Source organism: Lissotriton helveticus, chromosome 2_1, assembly GCF_964261635.1.
Source record: "Lissotriton helveticus chromosome 2_1, aLisHel1.1, whole genome shotgun sequence".
Taxonomy (NCBI): Eukaryota; Metazoa; Chordata; class Amphibia; order Caudata; family Salamandridae; genus Lissotriton; species Lissotriton helveticus.
This window is the reverse complement of record NC_136059.1, coordinates 2,079,699,671-2,079,718,476: the sequence shown is the minus strand read 5'-3', so window position 1 is coordinate 2,079,718,476 and position 18,806 is coordinate 2,079,699,671. Positions and strand designations below refer to the sequence as shown.

General features: G+C 44.3%; 1 protein-coding gene across 5 annotated transcripts in view; it reads right to left on the bottom strand.

Annotated features, from left to right (window-relative positions):
- CLCN3 (chloride voltage-gated channel 3) overlaps positions 1 to 18,806 on the bottom strand; it is a 509,534-nt gene that overhangs the window by 53,963 nt on the left and 436,765 nt on the right. For all 5 annotated transcript variants that reach the window (XM_078677053.1, XM_078677057.1, XM_078677054.1 and 2 more), the window contains 2 exons: positions 12,491 to 13,036; positions 5,930 to 6,116 (listed from right to left, as the gene is read on the bottom strand). In XM_078677053.1, coding sequence (XP_078533179.1) covers positions 5,930 to 6,116; positions 12,491 to 13,036 — 733 coding nt within the window. The remainder of the gene's footprint in view (positions 1 to 5,929; positions 6,117 to 12,490; positions 13,037 to 18,806) is intronic.

Here is an 18,806-nt window from a genome sequence, read left to right as displayed (position 1 = left end):
CAATTGTAAACAATCACTAAGCGGTATACTTCTGTGTCAAGGTATTAACCTGCATGGGGCCTGTGAGGGGACGTCAAATAACCTTTCATGTCACCAGCACGGCACACCTGCAACACAAATAGAGCCATTCTTTAGACGACTTTCTAACGGGAGTTACATTCTAATAGTGGACCACAGCTGTTGTGGCATGGTGCCAGTGAAAGCCTATCTCGTGAGCGTGATTTCCATGGTCACTTGCTGTATGCAAGTATTGTATCAAAACAGCACTCCAGATACGGAGGCAACAATTTGGCCTTCTTTGAATATCTCTTCTATTCGAATTGATACTTTAAGCAGAATAAAGTCTGTCCTAATACAGACAACTGTGCCCTTAACGTCATCAAAAGAAACGTATGATCTGCAAGTTGCAAGGACAACGGCAGAGATACATAGCCTTTTATCAACAAATTGCCCCGTGCATTTCGTAGAAATGCGAAGCCAAATTCTAAATATGTCAGATACCAGTGGTATCCCACATATATTTAAGACACCCTTCGAAACTGTTCTGGGCATTTATCCTAATTTTGTCCATTCTGTCTTTGGCGGCCTACCACTTCTGTTGGGACTCGTAGCAGGCATTTTATTTTTGATCCTTCTGCTCCGATATGGCAAGGCAAGTCGCAGACAAGACTCCAGCAACGATGGAAGAAACGATCCTAGCTATACGCTATCGGCACCGCATAACTAAAGTCCTTGGATTAGCCCGGCTAAGAGATCTGAATATGACCTGGTTTCTTTCATTCAGACCCATCTGGCAGAATTGCATCTTACCTGTGCTTCGATGTATGCTATGTGGAGAAGAATGTGTGTTGGACGTCTGTCTTACACTACCATCAGCAGTACCATTGGATACAGATACTTTTCTAAGTCCGATAACGGTTCATGCATTGTGTTGTCTCCAGCGGCTACCCATTCTGATGACGGCATTCGTTGAGACTTCACCACTACGATTAGGGGGTAGTGAAGTACGAGGTGAGAGCAGCATCACCCAGGTACGACCTTCTGTGAGCATTGCTGATCCTGACATCTATGATAGCAATCATTCTCACGACTGCACTGTTGCGACATTTTCAAACTTGGTCGAACTTTCACCTGAAGCCGTAGACCAATTTTTTTAAAGTCTGTCTGAAATTATGTTCTCCCCTGAACAGAAAGAATAACTTTTTAAGCAACAAGCACAAAGCGTTCCCTAAACTCTGAATTCGGCCTTCAGCTTTGATAAACAAAAGCTACTGAAAATATTTGGAACTATTTTTTCTCCTGAGGCGAAATAATTTTTTTCCCATTTCCAAAATATTTACTTTTTTTGGCACATGTACTCTGCTTAAAGTAGAACTATTCTTAGAGAACAGAGCTTCTATTTTTAGGAACTCTAGAGACAATATTTTACCTCAGCCTCTAGCATATGTACAGAATTTGTATTATTATGTGATGGAATGGTCTCGACCTTCTTTTCTGTATTAAGAGCCATTTCATGTGTAAATTTCGCAAATCATTCAGCTGATATATATATGCATCCTTTTAACTGAATAATTACACTGCTTGAATAGCGTACAGTACCAATAATCGTTCGTGTATTTCGTATACACCATTTCAAATGCAATAAATGTATTTTGGGGTGGGTTGAAATACACATGCACCTTTCTATGTTTACTATTGCTTAGTTTTAGTAATGATGGACATTAGATCGTGGAGTGGGTATTGTGTTTTTATCTAGGAACCTAAATCGATATTTTTATTTTATGCCTTTGTACGGTTATAATAAATAATATCCCTACACAGGCATAGGAATCATATCCATATTTAGTCATAGCCCATGCAGTCACATTAAGCAAGGCTACTTCCCCGGGCCCCTAGAAAGCACAACGAGTTCTCTAAACAAACCAAACCTCCAGCAACCTGGGAAATCCCCATTGCTTTTGTTTTGATTTCGTCCTAGAACTCCTGTGAAGCCCTGTAAGAACGGCCAGTTCTTAGTGACATCTTTATTGACGTCTCATGTCCAACTTTACGTCAAACCCGGCACCTTTCAGGTATAAATATACCAACGTTGCCCTAAGCAAACACACGGTGGTGGTTTTGGAGCGGAGCAACTATCTACTTGCCCGAGAGCCCAGCTGATGCGAGAGCCCACGGACGCTGCCCCTCCTCTTTGACGCACTGAGAGAGACGCTGTCTTTTCTCCTGCCGAGAAATCCAGCTCCGGTGTTTCCAGATACCTTCGCGGGTTACTGGGATATCGAGTCCTGAGAGAGAGATACAAGACCTCCTGCTTTCTAATACCCAGGTACGGAGCTGACTAAACCCTTTGAGAGAATTCTTGAGTCAGATTCTTGGCAAAACCAACTTAACTTAAACTGCTACTTACTTACTTACTCCTTCCCACGTATTAGGCTTAGGTCAGGTACACCGGGATAGGCGTATTTAGAAGCACCAGTTGAGTACGTTAGTCAATGTATATAAGTATGTATATATTTTATCTATTTTAAAGTATCTTATGGCTAAGAAACCATATCAATGCTTTTACAGTATTATTTCTTAATCCTCCTTTTACTGTACGCACTTTACTTTACTATGAGTATTGCAATTGTGGCAATTCATTTCTCTTGTATGAGAAAGAAGACTGCTCAATAAATAACAACTTTTTATTGAAAACGCCTGTCTCTCTTGTCTCTGCACTCTGGTGAAACTAAAGTATGCACGATTGACTGAGTGAAATAGCTGTCTATTGTTTTCCCACGACTCTAGAGATACACTCTTATTCTGAGGGAGCAAAGTTGTCGTCATGTTATATGGTTGTCAGAAGCTAATCCCTTCTTGTCTATCCAGGGAGGTTAAACTCTTCCTCGTTTATTCGAGAAAGTTTCTAGTGACCTCTGAGCTAGCTGGCAAAAACTTAAGTCTAATATAGTCAGTAGAGACCTAGTCGACCTCAGTCCTACGTCTACACTGCTGAATATATTATTCCAATGCGCAGAGCCTATTGGGAATATAGGAACTACACTACAGAGATAAACGTATATTGCGTGATAGTGTTGTTCTGCTGGGGCCCAGGCACCTTATGTTTACCCATATCGCTTCAGTGATAATCAGCTCAGGGGCACACCCAATCACCAGGACCTCCATAGACATAGCCACCAGGCGTGTGCAGCCACACCCCGCCGGGCAGTAGGTCAACAGCAAAGCAAGTAGGGGGTCAGAGCTCAATAGATTCCCCCACATGCGCGAGGGTCGACGCTCTATCACTCCAATTTTACTGAGGGCAGTGCACATCTAAGCGGGGGCCTGCTGGCATCAGTCCAGGCGTAGGTATGGCCTCAACAACCCACACAAAGTCACAAAGTCCAACACTCAACAGGGGAGCAACAAACAAGAAATGGGATCCAGATGAGGGCCTAGCTCGTCAAAACAGCCCTCTGCAGCATGCTCCTCCGCATCAAGGTCAGCCACAATCCGCCACTGCCAAGGAAGTTGTCCACACTCCCAAAAGGGCAGCCAACAATCCAAACACACTCTCTCAGGCACAATGTCCCGACAGGGCTGAACACAGTTCTTAGTGCAGGCCAGGCGAAACTCGAGCCACTCAGCAACAGTACAGGTTGGCCTCATTCCAATTAGGGCACCAAGACGTCTCCGTCCACTCCAGGGACCCCCGCTGGGCGCCAACCACATCTCAAGCCCCGTCCAGCACTGCCAGCAACTGCCGTTCCGCTCAGTCTTTCCTGGTCCCGTGGCTTTTACCACGCCGGTCTGCAGCATCTTCCCCGGTCAGAGCCATTCACCACTCCTAGCGACCACCTCTCAATCTGCCCCCTACTGGTAGCGAAGCAAGGGCTCCAGGCCACTCTCTTCTCCTCATGCCTGGTGTGTAACCCCCACCCCCTTGCTGGTTTCTTTCCACCCCGAGGGCACCTCCAGGATCTGCGCATGATGCAGTCACAGCCTCCTGTTCCTGAACTCAGGCACTGCAATTCACAGGCCTCTGTTATATGTAGCGTGTTGGTCATTGGACACTGCATTAGGGGCAGCTCCTTTAATGTCTGAGATGTGTAAAATAACGGAGGATTGTGCAGAATATTAACAGGGGTGCATGAGAGTCTTAGGAACACGTCCAAGTGGCCATCTTGCTAGGCCTCCCCGGCAACAGGATTAGTCGAGTCTATACACTCTTAGCAACCAGCCACTTCATGAGACAAAAGGGATTGCATGTTGCTCCCCTATCACCTGATGCCACAACACATCACTACATACTGTAATGGTCCTGGCCAGAGGCAAGATCTATGCAGCAGGCTTTAATGGAGCTTCTTCATGGGGTGCTGGATTTCCACCCTGCCAATGCAAGCTCATAAAGGTGATGCCACTCATCCGTGGGACCCCAGGGTGGAGAATTTCACCCTCCCACAATGCAGGTCTACACCCCAGCCGAAACATGGGGAGTTGGGTAGTCAAGAGTCAGAGGTACATGCCATCATCACTGTCATCACTCTGCTCTGGCCCTGTGGCCTCCATCAACAACGTCAGTCACCATCCAGGCCAAGGCAAGCAGGTCGGTGGGCTACAAGCCGCATTTGTCCACCATGTGGGGTGAGACCAGAGTTGCTGTCTTGTTTTCTTAGCAGCAGCAGATAAGAGTCACCCAGCTAAGGCTATGTTACAACGGTGAAGCGCCGCAGCAAGATCATGGTCACATATAACATCCCCAAAGCAGCTGTAGCCGGTCCCGAAAGGCTCCGCTGCAGCAGACAGAGCAAGAATCCAAAGGAGAAAGCCACAAGACCAACACCATCAGTACACTAATCCAGAAAGGGCATACCACGTTTGCCTTGCCTTGCTCTGGAAGCCACAGCAGGGATTCGTACATCAATAGGTAAGGGCCAAGTCCAAGCCACTCAAGGTGTGCTGGAAGCAGATTTTCTAGGTTGAATGGGAAACAAAATAATGAAAGGAGTATTTATGGGCTCGGAGCTGTAGCTCACTTGCTGCGTGTACCCTATGTTTCTGTATAGGCCATGCTCCAGCAAAAATACAAGTTAAGTGAGAAATGTTAAAAATGAAGCAACGGTAACAATATATAAAATATATTTTTGACTGACCAAATGAAGACAAAAGGAAAGCGCACTGCAATCAAATAAGTTAGGTCTCTAAGATCGATGTGAGAATAGTGAACTTTAACACAACTAACGCATTCAGAGCACATAAGGTAGCAATATGGGCAAGGCAACAATACGACAAAAGCAAGATCTCAAATGAAACATGAACTGCAATAGAATTGCGTAAACATATTTTGAAAGGCCATAGTATCAAATACTGAAACAATACCCCTTGCTGTAATGGCAAGTACTGTTTTCACACTACCCAATTAGGAGCAGAAGGATATTGCATACTGCAGATATTATCTACTGTTTTCTTATTGTTTCCAAACAGATCGACAGCCGGCAGACTGCTGCCTGAATCCAATGTGGTCAGAAAACATATGAAAGCATGAAACTTATCGCATCACGTTGGTAGTGTGTTATCTGCAGTATTGGTCTTGTAGTCTAGCAATCAATAATTGCGGCATGAAGTTTATCTATCCTTTAAAAGGTTTAGTTCCACAGTAAGCACTGCTACCAAACATGTATGCTCCAGACCAAGTTCCACAAATCTGAAAAATATGTATGGGTATTAAAATACGAATTGATCTTTTCAAGGTCCTACACTACATACTCGATATTTCTTACTTTTTCTTTTTTCAAGTTTAATGCAGAAAATACCCTTTAGAGCGAGGACAATAGGTGTTACATTTCTACAATTCTGAGGGCCAATGTGTCCTGTTGCATTGTGCTTTTTATTATGACTGCAAGCAGCTTTCAGTTAAACAATACCAGTTTGCACTCAGTATTGCATTTACCTAGACAAGCGGCAGCCCCGACCATGGCGTAGAGTCCTGGTGTAATACAATCCGCTCCAACTTCACACCACTCCTTAAAGATAAACCAATCGTGGTGATAGTAAGCCAGCTGCTCCACTGCAATGCCTACAATCCTTCCTGCGATGGCTCCAATTGCCATGCTAGGTATGAACAATCCTGAGGGCACCTATAGGAATAGAGACCAATACGCAATATTAACCTCAAACACACTCATCGTCTCTACACTCCATTGTTTATTTCTAAAAACAAAACAAAAGAACACTTTACCGTGCAAAATTGATTGATCAAAATTTAACAATCAAACATTCTGTGATGTGAACTCACTTTATGTGACCTTGCAATTCGCATGTATTACAACATCGTTAACTATCATTCCAGACACTTGCAAGCTAGAGATTACATAGATTTAGCTTAACACATTCAGTAATTTTACAGATTTGTCATAAATTACTCTTTTTATGGTTCAGCCGTACTTTCCTTTGAAAAAGTATTTTTGGTTTGCTTCTAACTTTGTCGTTGTTTGGCAAATCTGCAGTTTGGTACAACCTTGAGTCAGGTTAAGTGTCAGTTTCTTAAGTTTCATACAGAACTGTGCTGTGGAAAAAGCTAAAGGTATTTTAACACGCATAGGAAAATCTTGCTGCTCGCTACTGCACACTTGCTGACCGAACACACTTTCTGCAGCCAATAAAAAGCAAATGGGACAACTCAGAGAAGCGTGCTCGCTGTTGCCCTCGATGTTAGCACTTGCAACTTACTTGCCGAGCCACAGAGGTAAATAAGATACAAACTCCTTGCAGGAAGGCACGCTCGCATTTGCCTCCTGCCCATTTAAGTTTCAGTTTCTCCGGGCTCAGTAGCAGGCAAGTTTATTCTGCGCCCTTAAAAAGAGGCGCAGAGCCGCCCTTTCGTACTCGTCAGTTCCCTATGCACTCTTCCAACACCAGTGTCCCCAAGCTCTGATGCTCATGCCGCCTCCAATTTGCAGCTCGCCACCTTGCTCAACGGAGGTATGGGAAGTGTTCAGGCCCGATCTCCCTCCTATGGGGTGTGCCTGCTCTGCTGCAATTCACCGCAGGCCGTCGCTGATCGCCTTGCTTCCGCACCCGTTCTTATGCTGATCTTTCCCATTCAGGTAAGATTATCTTGGTGGCGGTAGAGGTGTGGTGTGGGGGAGGTGGGTGGGTGGTGGTGAATCTTCCTCAATCCTCCGCAGTGATACCAGCGACAATAAACTCTCCTCAAGGCGACAATGATGTGGGCTGCCCTGCCCAGTTGCCCTTTGCTCTGGTCGTGATCAGACACCCTTTGCCTGGATTGGCCATTCAAAGAATAACTTGTTCTTGGTCACTCTGCTGTCAACTCGATTTATTGTGCTTTTCTGCTGCTGTGCCCCCTGGGTGCCCACCCCCAGGCGGGTAGAGGGTATGGGGCAGGGAAAAGAGTGACGGAGATTATTACCTGCCGTTCCTCTAGGGTCCAAAAGGAGGTGGTGATGGACGGAGCATCTGAACCAATCAAACACTCACACCCAGTCAACAGATCTGGGTTTAATCCATCACTGTTCTTTAGCCCACTCTGCCACCCCAGGTCAGACATGGCCATATGCAAATCAGTCTGACCCTGTGCCTCATGGGAACAGTCCAGCCCGAAATGCCAAGCCATGCCTTCCCTGGACCGGAAACAAGCTTCCAAGGACCGGTTTCTGGCAGTTCAGCCGTCTTCAACCTGGCTTGCTTGAATCCAGTGGCAAAGTGAGCAAGGGACTCACGTCTGAGCATACCCTGCCAACTTATGGCGAACAAAGTGGTACAAAAGGGGGTGGTGATGGACGGAGCATCTGAACCAATCAAACACTCACACCCAGTCAACAGATCTGGGTTTAATCCATCACCGTTCTTTAGCCCACTCTGCCACCCCAGGTCAGACATGGCCATATGCAAATCAGTCTGACTCTGTGCCTCATGGGAACAGTCCAGCCCGAACTGCCAAGCCATGCCTTCCCTGGACCGGAAAAAAGCTTCCAAGGACTGGTTTCTGGCATTTCAGCCGTCTTCAACCTGGCTTGCTTGAATCCAGTGGCAAAGTGAGCAAGGGACTCACGTCTGAGCATACCCTGCCAACTTATGGCAAACAAAGTGGTACAAAATGGGGTGGTGATGGACGGAGCATCTGAACCAACCACACACTCTCAGGCACAGGGTCAAGGCTGATTTGCATATGGCCATGTCTGAACTGGGGTGGTGTGGAGTGCAAAAAAACGATGGATTTAGGCCCAGATCTCTGTACTGGGGTGAATGTATGACATTGTTCTGCATTCTGTCCATCAACTGTTATTTTTGCGTTCCTCTAGGGTCAGCTGCACCTCCCGATCCAGCAGGACCAAGTTTCAGCGAAATTGCAAATACACAAAATGCACCACTGTAAGCAAGATTCAAGGGCAGAGTACTGGATTACAATACTAAAAGACACTTTCACGTAAAACAAGCTTGCCAACAAATAATTTTAGAGTTTGGAATAATGAGTTTCAGGAAGTACACCAATTTAACAAATGTTTTTAAAAAAATGATTACGTTTTAGGTCAGGGGATGGGTACAAGACCTGAAAGAACGTAATAACGGTTGGAGCCACTTACATATTTAAGCCCTAAACCATTATAAATGAACAAGAAAATAACACAAAATAAACAAACTGATATTAGTTTGTGTTTTTTATGATGGTTGGGGTTACATTCACCTCTTAACAAATGAATAGGAGTGGTCAGAACAACGTGGTGGAGAGGCTTCTGATAAAATACAACCTGAGCTACACAGATGTGGCGGCGACCACCTGTTTGTCCTTTTCCCACAGTGAGGTTAATAATTCTTTTGAGAGAAGAGCGAAGTGCTAATAGCGCACTTTCCCGTACCTTAGGGATAATTAAAGCCTGTTATGTATCTCCACTCATTCTGGGCCCTGGTCTGTGGCTTAAGTGCACAAGAGCAGGGAGTGTGATTAGCAGGTGCATGTGGCCACTAACAGTTAGAGCAGTGGGAATAGTGAATAGAAGAAAAACTAAAAGACATTCATGGCTGATATAGGAGCCTTGTGCTCTCACACGTGTTTTTTTTATACTATCCCCCGTGGGTGGAATGTTCTAATGGCATTATTTATAGCTCTTCTGCCTTGGGTTAGACTGGTCATTAAGATTCTTTTCCTCTATCTAAACTATTGTTTGCTGCTCAGGTCTAAAACTTGAGTGTAGCTTAAGCTCCTCCATAGAGTTTATTATGCTGGTGTAGCGTTGGCCAGGATGGGCATATTAAGCTCCCAACAGTGTCCCAGTGTTTGTGGCCATGTGGGCACGTATTTACATCAGTGGTGGGAATGCCAGACTATATAGTTATATTGGAAGAAAATAACCTAAAAAATGAGGTAAGTTTGCGGGAACAGTATGGAAGTCACCCCGACTCTGCCTTCTTAACATATGAGATGTGATTGACTTGATGGCTAAAGAAAGGATCTGGGTTTCCCTTGGAAATATAGTTGCGTAACATAATACAGCCAGAGCTTGGAGGGGAGACACGGCACCTAAACTCCGGGACTGGGAAGCCGATATGGACTGGTGTATGCAGACGGAGAGGGTGATCTATTAAGGGAGAGGTTGCCCCGGAAAATGGACCAAGATCTGGGGGGAATGGAACAAAGCGAGGGGAATGTTATGTGGACCGTTTATTGATCCCTCTGTACAGGAATGTATGACTGTGAATTACTGGTCACAATGTAAACTTGACGATATGTAATGTAACGGTAATGTTGTAATGTATTGATAAATTGATGGTGGTTAACGTACGAATGCCCTGTGTCACTATTATACGCTGTCATATTTTTGTTTTTCCTATTCAGTAAAAAGATTTTCTTTTTAAACTTGAGTATAAAGGACTTTAACAATTGCTCTAGCCCTCGGCAACTAGCGGTATATAATAATACAATCTATGAGATATACTAGCCTCCCTATAATCACTGTAATATTATTTTCTTGTTATAGGGCATGCTGCTGTCAAATAAGAAAATGGTGCTACTTGTAACAACTTGTCACAAGCAACTGGTGACATTTCGGTAGTATGAGCATGCAAGTATTGGTAGGGATGAGCATGTATCCCAATTATGCACCAAAGCCTCTGATAGGCAAGAGTCCTTCCACACTCTTGACAGCCATCTGTTGCAGCCTCTGAGGCATGAGAGTCCGGCCACCCAAAGGCAGCCAGCAGGCATGGCCTCAAAAACAGGAGAGGTTGATGAATGCTTTGACACTAGCTTGGAGAGGCTTCTCAGCCAGAAGAGAATGCACATGACACTTCAGCTTCCAGATGCAACGTAAGACATGAGAAGTCTCAAATGTGAGGCAAGACAGGAGCTAGAGTCTGTTGAAAGAATGGTAGGGCCCCTGCTTGACTCAGTCTTTCAACCAGGAGAGGGCAAGCAATAATGCGCCCACTAATTACACAGCAAATTGTACGACCAACTTGTTACATTATACAAATATGATAACTCACCTTGGAGTTCAATGGCCTTATAAAAAGCAACCAGCCCTCAGCCTCGTGTTTCTATAGGCCACATACATAGTTGGGACTCAGAATATCCTTTCAACGTCCAGCTGGATGTACATTTTCATGTATATAGTAACAAGCACTGGCAAAACCAAATAGGTCTCCCCTATGTGAGAGCTATTGGTTTTGCCAATGTCTTTAAGCCGTGTTGCTCAGCTACATGGCTGCTCTTCAGTTTGGCTAAACGTTAGCGGTGTGGTGTTAAGTAGAGAGAAGTAGAGTGGCAAAGAGTGAAATGGCATAGAGTGGCATGGTCTACAGTGGAGTGGCATAGAGTAGTGTGGGGTGGCATAGAGGAGAGTGGTGCAGAGTGACATGGAGCACCATACGGTGGATAGGCACAGAGTAGAATGGTGTTGAGTAATTGGAGCGGTGTAGAGGGGAGTGGCGTAGAGTGTAATGGAATAGTGTAGGGTACAGCGGCATGGGGTAGAGTAGTGTAGAGTACAGAGGAGTAGGGTGGTACTGTGTGGACTGAAGTACAGTGGATGTGCATTGAGTGGAGGGGAGTAGAGTGGTACAGAGTAGAGTGACAGAGGGGAATGACATTGGTGGAGTGGCATACGGTGGTATAGATTAGAGTGATGTAGAGAAGAGAGGCGTGGAGTAGAGTAGCATGGTTTGGCACAGAGTGGCAAGGGGTGGCGTACAGTAGAATGGCTTAGAGTAGTGGGGCGTGTCGTGTCAAAGAGTGGAGTGACGTAGAGTAGAGGAGCGTAGAGTAAAGTGGTGTTGAGTGGGGCACAATGGTGTTGAGTGGTGTAGAAAGTCAGAGTTGGGTGGCATAGAATGGAGTGGTATTGAGTGGGGTGGCATAGATGGTGTATAGAGAAGTGACATGGTGTAAAGTGGAATGGAGTGGCGTAAAGTGGAATGAAGGGTGTAGGGTGGAGTAAAGTGGAGGTGCGTGAAGTGGTGTAGAACTGAGTGGCGAAGGGTGAAGAGACAAATGGTGATGTAGAGTCGCATACAGTAGAGTGGCGTTGTTTGGCATTAAGTGGAGTGGCGAAAGTGGAATGGAGTGGCAAGAGTGGAATGGAGTGGCAAGAGTGGAATGGAGTGGTGAGGTGTGGTGTAAAGTGGCATGACGTTGAAGGGCGTGGAGTGGTGTAGAGTGCAGTGGAGTGGAGTGGCGTAGAGTAGTACAGTTGTGGGTATAAGTTACCATAAAGCATCAATGGCAGATAGGGTGAAAGCAACATCAACATAAATAAAAAGCCATATGCCTGTGTTATAGAAAGAAAGCACACTGCACGTCTAGGAATAATACCGAAAGGTTTATAAAAAACAGTGTGTTGAAAAAAAGACAAGAAAGAATAAAGAGGTTGAAAAACACATGTACCTAGTCCATGTCCCAGACAGAATCCAACTCCAGAAAGCAAGGGAAGCCCACACGACCTAAGCAACGAAAACAACTAATGGTATGCTGTGGTCAGTTGTAAGCCCACGGAATAGTAAACAAAACGTCTCGCAGCACATTGCGTGTGCTGTGTAGGTGTGACCTAAAAACTGCCTAGAGAATGTCCCGAAAATCTGTTTTACTGTATGTGGTCTCCTTTCTTATCTTTATTTAGACCCTCTGCAGAGAGGGTAAAAAACACCCCATGCCCAAATATGGAAATTGTCAAATTCATTAGGTGATTGAATCCAGTGCCAAGGCAAATCCTGCTAACTTGTTACTTTCAAGAACCATTGCTGCTGAGTCTATAGACAAACTCACAAAATTTCATGCAGTGTTCCAATTAAGAGTGACAGTGTCTTAGTTGGTATAGTCCCATATGGTTATTGGTTTGTGGTTTTTATTAACGCATATAAGCAATATTTCAAAACTACACTGGTGTCTACGATTTACCTAAAGCATTACATTTCTGTGCCACAAACATTTTTAACTGTGCACCAATGAGTTGAGGAAAATCATAAAATACAATAAATATATTAATAACAAGCTTACCTTGATACCAAACGTGAAGACTGTCATGATAATTTTAAAAACAAGGGCCAAGCACAGTTGCCAAATGGCTGAATAGACACCAGTGCCTGCTGGCCGATCAGGGATGTCATCTACTGACTTGGTTGAATTCATGTCATTTTTGTAGTCGCATAGTGATGACGATTCCAGTGGCCCGCAGTCTGTGAATAGTTCTTTGATGAGTTCACTGGTGTTAAGCCTGGTGTATGGGTTAGGGAATGCAATAACGGCAGTAATTGCTGCCACAAGGATGACCTCTAGGACAGGGTACTTTCCAAACTTGGTGGTTTTTCGTCGCCGACACCAGGCAATATTTGCACGGATGAAAAATGCTCCCCACAGTCCACCAAATACTCCCAAGAGTATAAAGGGTAGCAGTTCAAAAAGATACCATGGGGTATGATATTCCACATAGAAGAGGACCAGGCGGCTGTTGCCAAATGGATTGATGGATCTTAGAACAAATGCAGCAACCAACGCTGCAAAAAATGACCGCCACAAGGTCTTCAGAGGAAAGTAATAGCTGACCTACAAATAAATGAAATGTTAACAATCAGAAAGGTGTAGACTGCAGACATCTCGAAGATGAAGTCTAGGACCATAAAGACACTTACGCTCACAGTGATTAATAACTTGAAATAAAGCGGTTAATCTTTTCAATTGAACCAAATGTTATTCATTCTGTGTTCATGACTTTGCTGTAGAGGATGGAGCATCCTTTTGACTTTCGTTACTTGTCAATTTGACTGTAACGTAAATCGCTCAAATTCAGCCTACACCTTTTGTAATCGAATAAGCACTTGGCTACTTTAGCCTCCTGTCATTCCTCTTAATTGATTTAGCACACATCACAGGCCACACATTTTCACTATTCTACGACTCCCTCTCTTCCACTGGCTTCCAACTTTCATTGTATCAGTCAGAAATAGCTATATACGAGGGACATTTTAGATGCATATATTTACAAATATCACATTACATTATAACCTGTGCCTCCAATGTGCAATTTTCTTGATGACTACTTTTTTGTTTACTGCGCCTATAAATATCAATGCAGTTAGCTACATTCAGGAGTGGGATGTGTTCTTGGAAATTAATCTTGTTCCCACGCATGAAACCTCCAGCCTTCCCACTGTTGCCTGTAAACTCTGCCATGTGTATTTGCTCAACGAGAGAGAGATCCAACTTACTAGAGTGATCAAGTAATCTTTTTAAAAATAAACGAAGGCACTGCCTTCGATCTTTACATGCCATCCCTATTTTGTGTTTCAAGATCAAATGGTATGGTTGACTCAACTGCTAACAGTTTATGACTTATGCCCACCTACAACAGAATGAATAAGTCAGTGAGGGTTTTCCATCTGTGGCTGATCTTGGCAGTGAAAGGTGGTGCTGGCTCTTCATTACTTCTCCCATGAACGGTTGATTATTATTATGATTTTGGCATGTTACAATGACTTAAACAACTACAGCCCCTGACCTAAACCAGAAACGCACAGACTGGAGACTTGGTTGTGTGCTGGTACACAGCAACGTAACCCACCTACCTATCTGGCAGTTTCTTTATGTTGTTCTATGTCAAGAACATAACAAAATTTCAACAGCCCCCAAAAGCAACCTGGATTAGGTTTGACTATTGGTGACTGGAGACACTATATGATGACATAATACAGGAACAGCTCTCAATTTCAGCACTTCACTGGACGGCTCTGCAAACTGCGTTTGCGATCATACTTGTTTGTCCATCTGACCCAGCACCATTTCTTTTGCATTGGTTCATACAAGGTCTTTCTTTTTTTTTTTTTCCAGCATACATCAGGTTTCATTTATTTAGTAGTGAACCTGGTGTTTTTTTTGTGTTGAAATTTTTTATTAAAAGATTTTTAGATGAAGCTACAGAGATGCACACGTGTGAATAGATAATAAAATAAAATATGAAAATGAGATAATTATACATAGGATATTTTAAATGTGGAAAAGCAAAAATAGCAATTATTCTATAAGCTATAAAGCGAAAAGGAGCAGAAAAGAAGATAGCGAAAGAATGAAAGGAAAAGAGAAAGGAAAAGAAAAGAAAAAGGAACAAAGAATCCCAGAGTAACAAAAGAAAGAAGAGAAGAAGAGGAGACCAAGACAAATGAAAGGATTAAGGAGCAGGATAAGACCAGTAGGAGTACACGAACGTAAAGGAAAAATGAAAATAATTAAGAAGGGATAGCAGACGTTGGGGAGGAAGGAATGGAAACAGAGTCACTATCCACCGTGGCTTCTATGAATGGGGACCATGTTTGAAGGAAAACAGAAGCCTGATCTTGCAAATTATAAATTATACGTTCATAAGAGGCTGTTTGCATCATGGCCACCAGCCACTCTTCCTGAGAAGGAGATGAGGAAGACTTCCAATGGCGTAATATACAGATTTTGGCCGTAGCCAAAGCAGTATGAAGAAGACGAGTCTGTGGTTTTGAGAATGACGGGAGACCTCGGAAATCATGTAAAATAATATTTGCAGAAGTAAAGGGTAAAGGTAATGACATGATAGATGCCAGAGTCTTTCTAACAAAAAGCCAAAATGATCTAGTACGGGGGCATTCACAAATAATGTGTGTAATATCACAGCCAGAAGCAGAACATCTCCAGCACAAAGAGTGTGTTATCAATTTAGCATGATGTAGTTTAGATGGAGACCAGTGCCATTCATGGATGATTTTGAAAATGCAAAATTTGAGACGAGCCTCTCGGACAACTTTATGTAAACCTTCCAGGATTTGATTCCATTGAGTAATGGAATATGTAACTGATAAGCGAGATTGCCACTTTAATTGAAGAGCTGTCGAGAGGGGTTGCGAAAAGAGAGGATGCAGGAAAGTTTTGTAAAGACCAGAAGTCACACCTTTAAGATTTCCCCACAAATGTAAATAAGATAAAATAGGAGATACAACCAACAAATCGGGTGGAGAACCTAAATGTTTTGTGATTCAAAACAAATTTGGTAATGCGCCTTGCATCGCAAAATGCGATGCAGTGTGTGCTACGAAATTCGTTTTATTAATTAAATTGTTTACTTACCTGCAATTATCCATATGCCGGTTTTTAGCTCCCTCCACCCCGCCCCTCCCCCTCCCCGCCTCCTTGCCCCACCGTAACTCCCTCCACGGCCCGTGGCTGGAAACCACATGTCCCAGAATGCATATGATGATAGTGAAACACCACTCAAAGTGGTTGCTTTTTTTAGACAGAGGAATGATTGGTAACATGTACATAAACATCCTTTGACAAACATATTGCTTTCAAATATAAATGTAAGATAGATTCTATGGCAGGACACGGAGGCGAGGATTAGGCTTTACTTCCTTCGCTTTTATTACCATAATCAAACTCCAGCAGCCATTTCATTAGGCTAAACATGAGTAAAAAACTCAATTTCCCATGAAACATAGGGAAGAAAAACAATCACAAGTCCACCAGTCAGGATCCAGCCCGCAGTATATTGTCCCTTGAAGCCTCTCTAGCCTCCTCTTTCTTTGCTGCTCCAGCAGCACGTCAGTAAAGAGATTACTCGCTTTTGTTATCTGTGTTTTCTGGTAATTACCTGGCGCAGCGGGAGCTTTGAGGCTCCTACGCGGTAGCTTTTTTGCATGCTAATTGCTGTTTGTTTATGTTAAAGCCACGGGAACTCCCAACACTCCTACGCAGCTTTTGGTTTGTGGCTCGTGGTGCGGTCTTCCGACAAATAGAGGGCCCGCGCCTCTAGGGACGCGCGCAGTGCGCGCCTCTCCCCCCGGCAGCTGGAGCACGTCAGGCGCGTTAGTTTCCTTGATCTGACAGCATGAGTGCTCCGGCTGCGGCGTGTGACACGGGGGAAGCCTTTCAGTATCTCTTAATAAGCGGTTGCTTTTTATAGAAGTTTGAAAGTCGGGTGCCTTAATTAGTTGGGCTCCTCTCGCATGAGGAATTTTCCTGTCATTTTGCACAGTCCTGAGTGCGAGCCAGCGCCTGAAGGGACAACATCCCACGGGGTAAGACCTGTCGTTTTCTGGGACACCCCATGTGCCATTAACCCCTCCGAATACAAGGGGGTATTCCCATTATTTTTCTTAAAATTCCAAATTGGTCCTTACCTGTAAAATCCCTCGTTGTCTGTGGACTTGGTTGTTCGTTGGTGTTAACGAAGTCCATGGATTACGAGGAATCTGGTGATTATTTGGAGGAGGAAGAGGTTACTCACCTCCGCATTGACAACCAGTTCTGTGAGGTAATGGACGCTTCCATCCTAAGGGCTGTGTCGCAGGTGGTAGTCCCCCTGGAGAAGAGATTGGGTCACCCCAGGCGCATTGCCAGCAACCCCTCAAACCGAGGTAAGATGTTAATAGGTACCCGGCCCCACTACCTCCAGGGCAGGTACTAGCTATGCAGGCTGCCCCACCCCGGAGCGAGTGGACGACCCTGGGGTCAATCTCGACACCTTTGTGCGCCTAAAAAGGCTTTTTTGGACACACACCGAGCTCTTCGGGGTCGGCTCCACTGGCTCCACCACAGATGAACCAGGGGGATGGGGATGACTTCCCCAATACTTCTGACGTGGATGGGAACGGTTCTCGACTGTGGCGTCCGGTGCCTGCCCCTCTAGAGGGGCCGGGCCCTCCCGAGGACTTCAGTCTCACGGCGCAAGATGATTTGCTGGACCGGGATGACCTTTTGCATCCCAGATCCACGGATTGGTGCCCTGCGCCCAATGTGGCAGCCTACATGGGCACCAACAAAACAGTTCAAGGAGGGTCCAAGGGATATAAAGTTTAAAGACCCGTACCTGGTTATTATCCCCAGCTACTAGTATATGTATAACACTGAAAACACAGGGGGTCTATCAGCTTAATTATGTAGCTGCACTGTCAGTCCGAGTCACCATGATCTCGGGGTGTACAAATCACATGAAGACAGCATATTTCAATATAAGGTGAACACCATATGTATAGGAAAAGCCAACACAGCACAGATCATTCATACATGGCTGACAAATCCAGAGCAATTAGTGAAGGGTTTCCATCAAATTGACTCAGTGATCAGTCCTATCATTTGGCCAAACCCAAGTGCATGTCAGTCTGGTCCCCTGATCATTGGGACAACAAACACCGCACCATTTATTGCTGGTTAAGGATTTGGTCCACAAACATACACGAACCGTCAGTGATGGCTGATCCTTGATGGTCAAGTGAATAACAGTGCAACAAAGATATAGTGACTTTAAAATAGGATGGAAGTGTCCTCCTACAAATAACTTTATTCTGCGGACGAACCACACCTCCTAATTAAAAACCCAGAACAGTGCAAGAGAGACAGTCAAACAAATATCTGTCTAGTAACGGGCCAACATGTTTCTGCCTATCGGGTAAAAAATCCCATGGCATTCGTCAGGGCCTCTGTTCTTTCAGTAGTTGCACTAGTAGTAGTGAGACAAAAGAAACACCACCACCAAAGTGAGAAAAATAAAAAAAATAAAAAATGGGAATGGTTAAATAAGGTACAACCTGTAACAACCGCAGACATTAGCCCTCCATATCAATTAGGGAGTACGAATTCTATGGAGGAAAATGTATAGTCGTTAATTATAGACTGGCTGTGTCAGTTACCCACACACCTGGTATCACCAAAAATAATTGAAAAAATATATAATATATTTATGCTCACCCTCCATGGTAGGGAAAAGGACCTCACCTCACCTTGCTCAGGTTGTACGAGACCCCGCGCTACATAGATACAAGAAGGAAGACAGAAATAGAGCACCCTAAAGCGTAAATTACACAGCCTTTTGAAATGCCCATTATAATTCCTGTATAAAAAATCCCCTTATATCTAGGGACCAGCATGTGATGAGACTCCAGCACTCAAACTTAGTGCGCCCTGCCTCAAAGACTCCCAGGTCTATCATCTAACACAAATTTGCACTCAGACAGATTCATTACATGTTCCTAGTGTCACTAGTAATAAGCTACAAACTCTATCAACAACATTCATTGTGGCTGTATTTACCATAATGGGATTAGTAGGACTCCTAATTAGTCTATAGACTCACCTATCCGTCTGTACCTCAAGCTTCCATCTGAGTCTGGGGGGAGGCACCAACTTGTAGATGGTCTCTTCTTTAATAGTGTCTCCGGGGGTTGTTAGTATGGTAACCCTCCGCCTCAGTTATTTATGAAAGTTTCAAAATGTATATATTTTGCGATCACAGAGTAGTTTGGTTAGTCCCCAGAGGCATCTCCCTGCTTCTTTAGTAACTTGACAACAGGAGCATTGT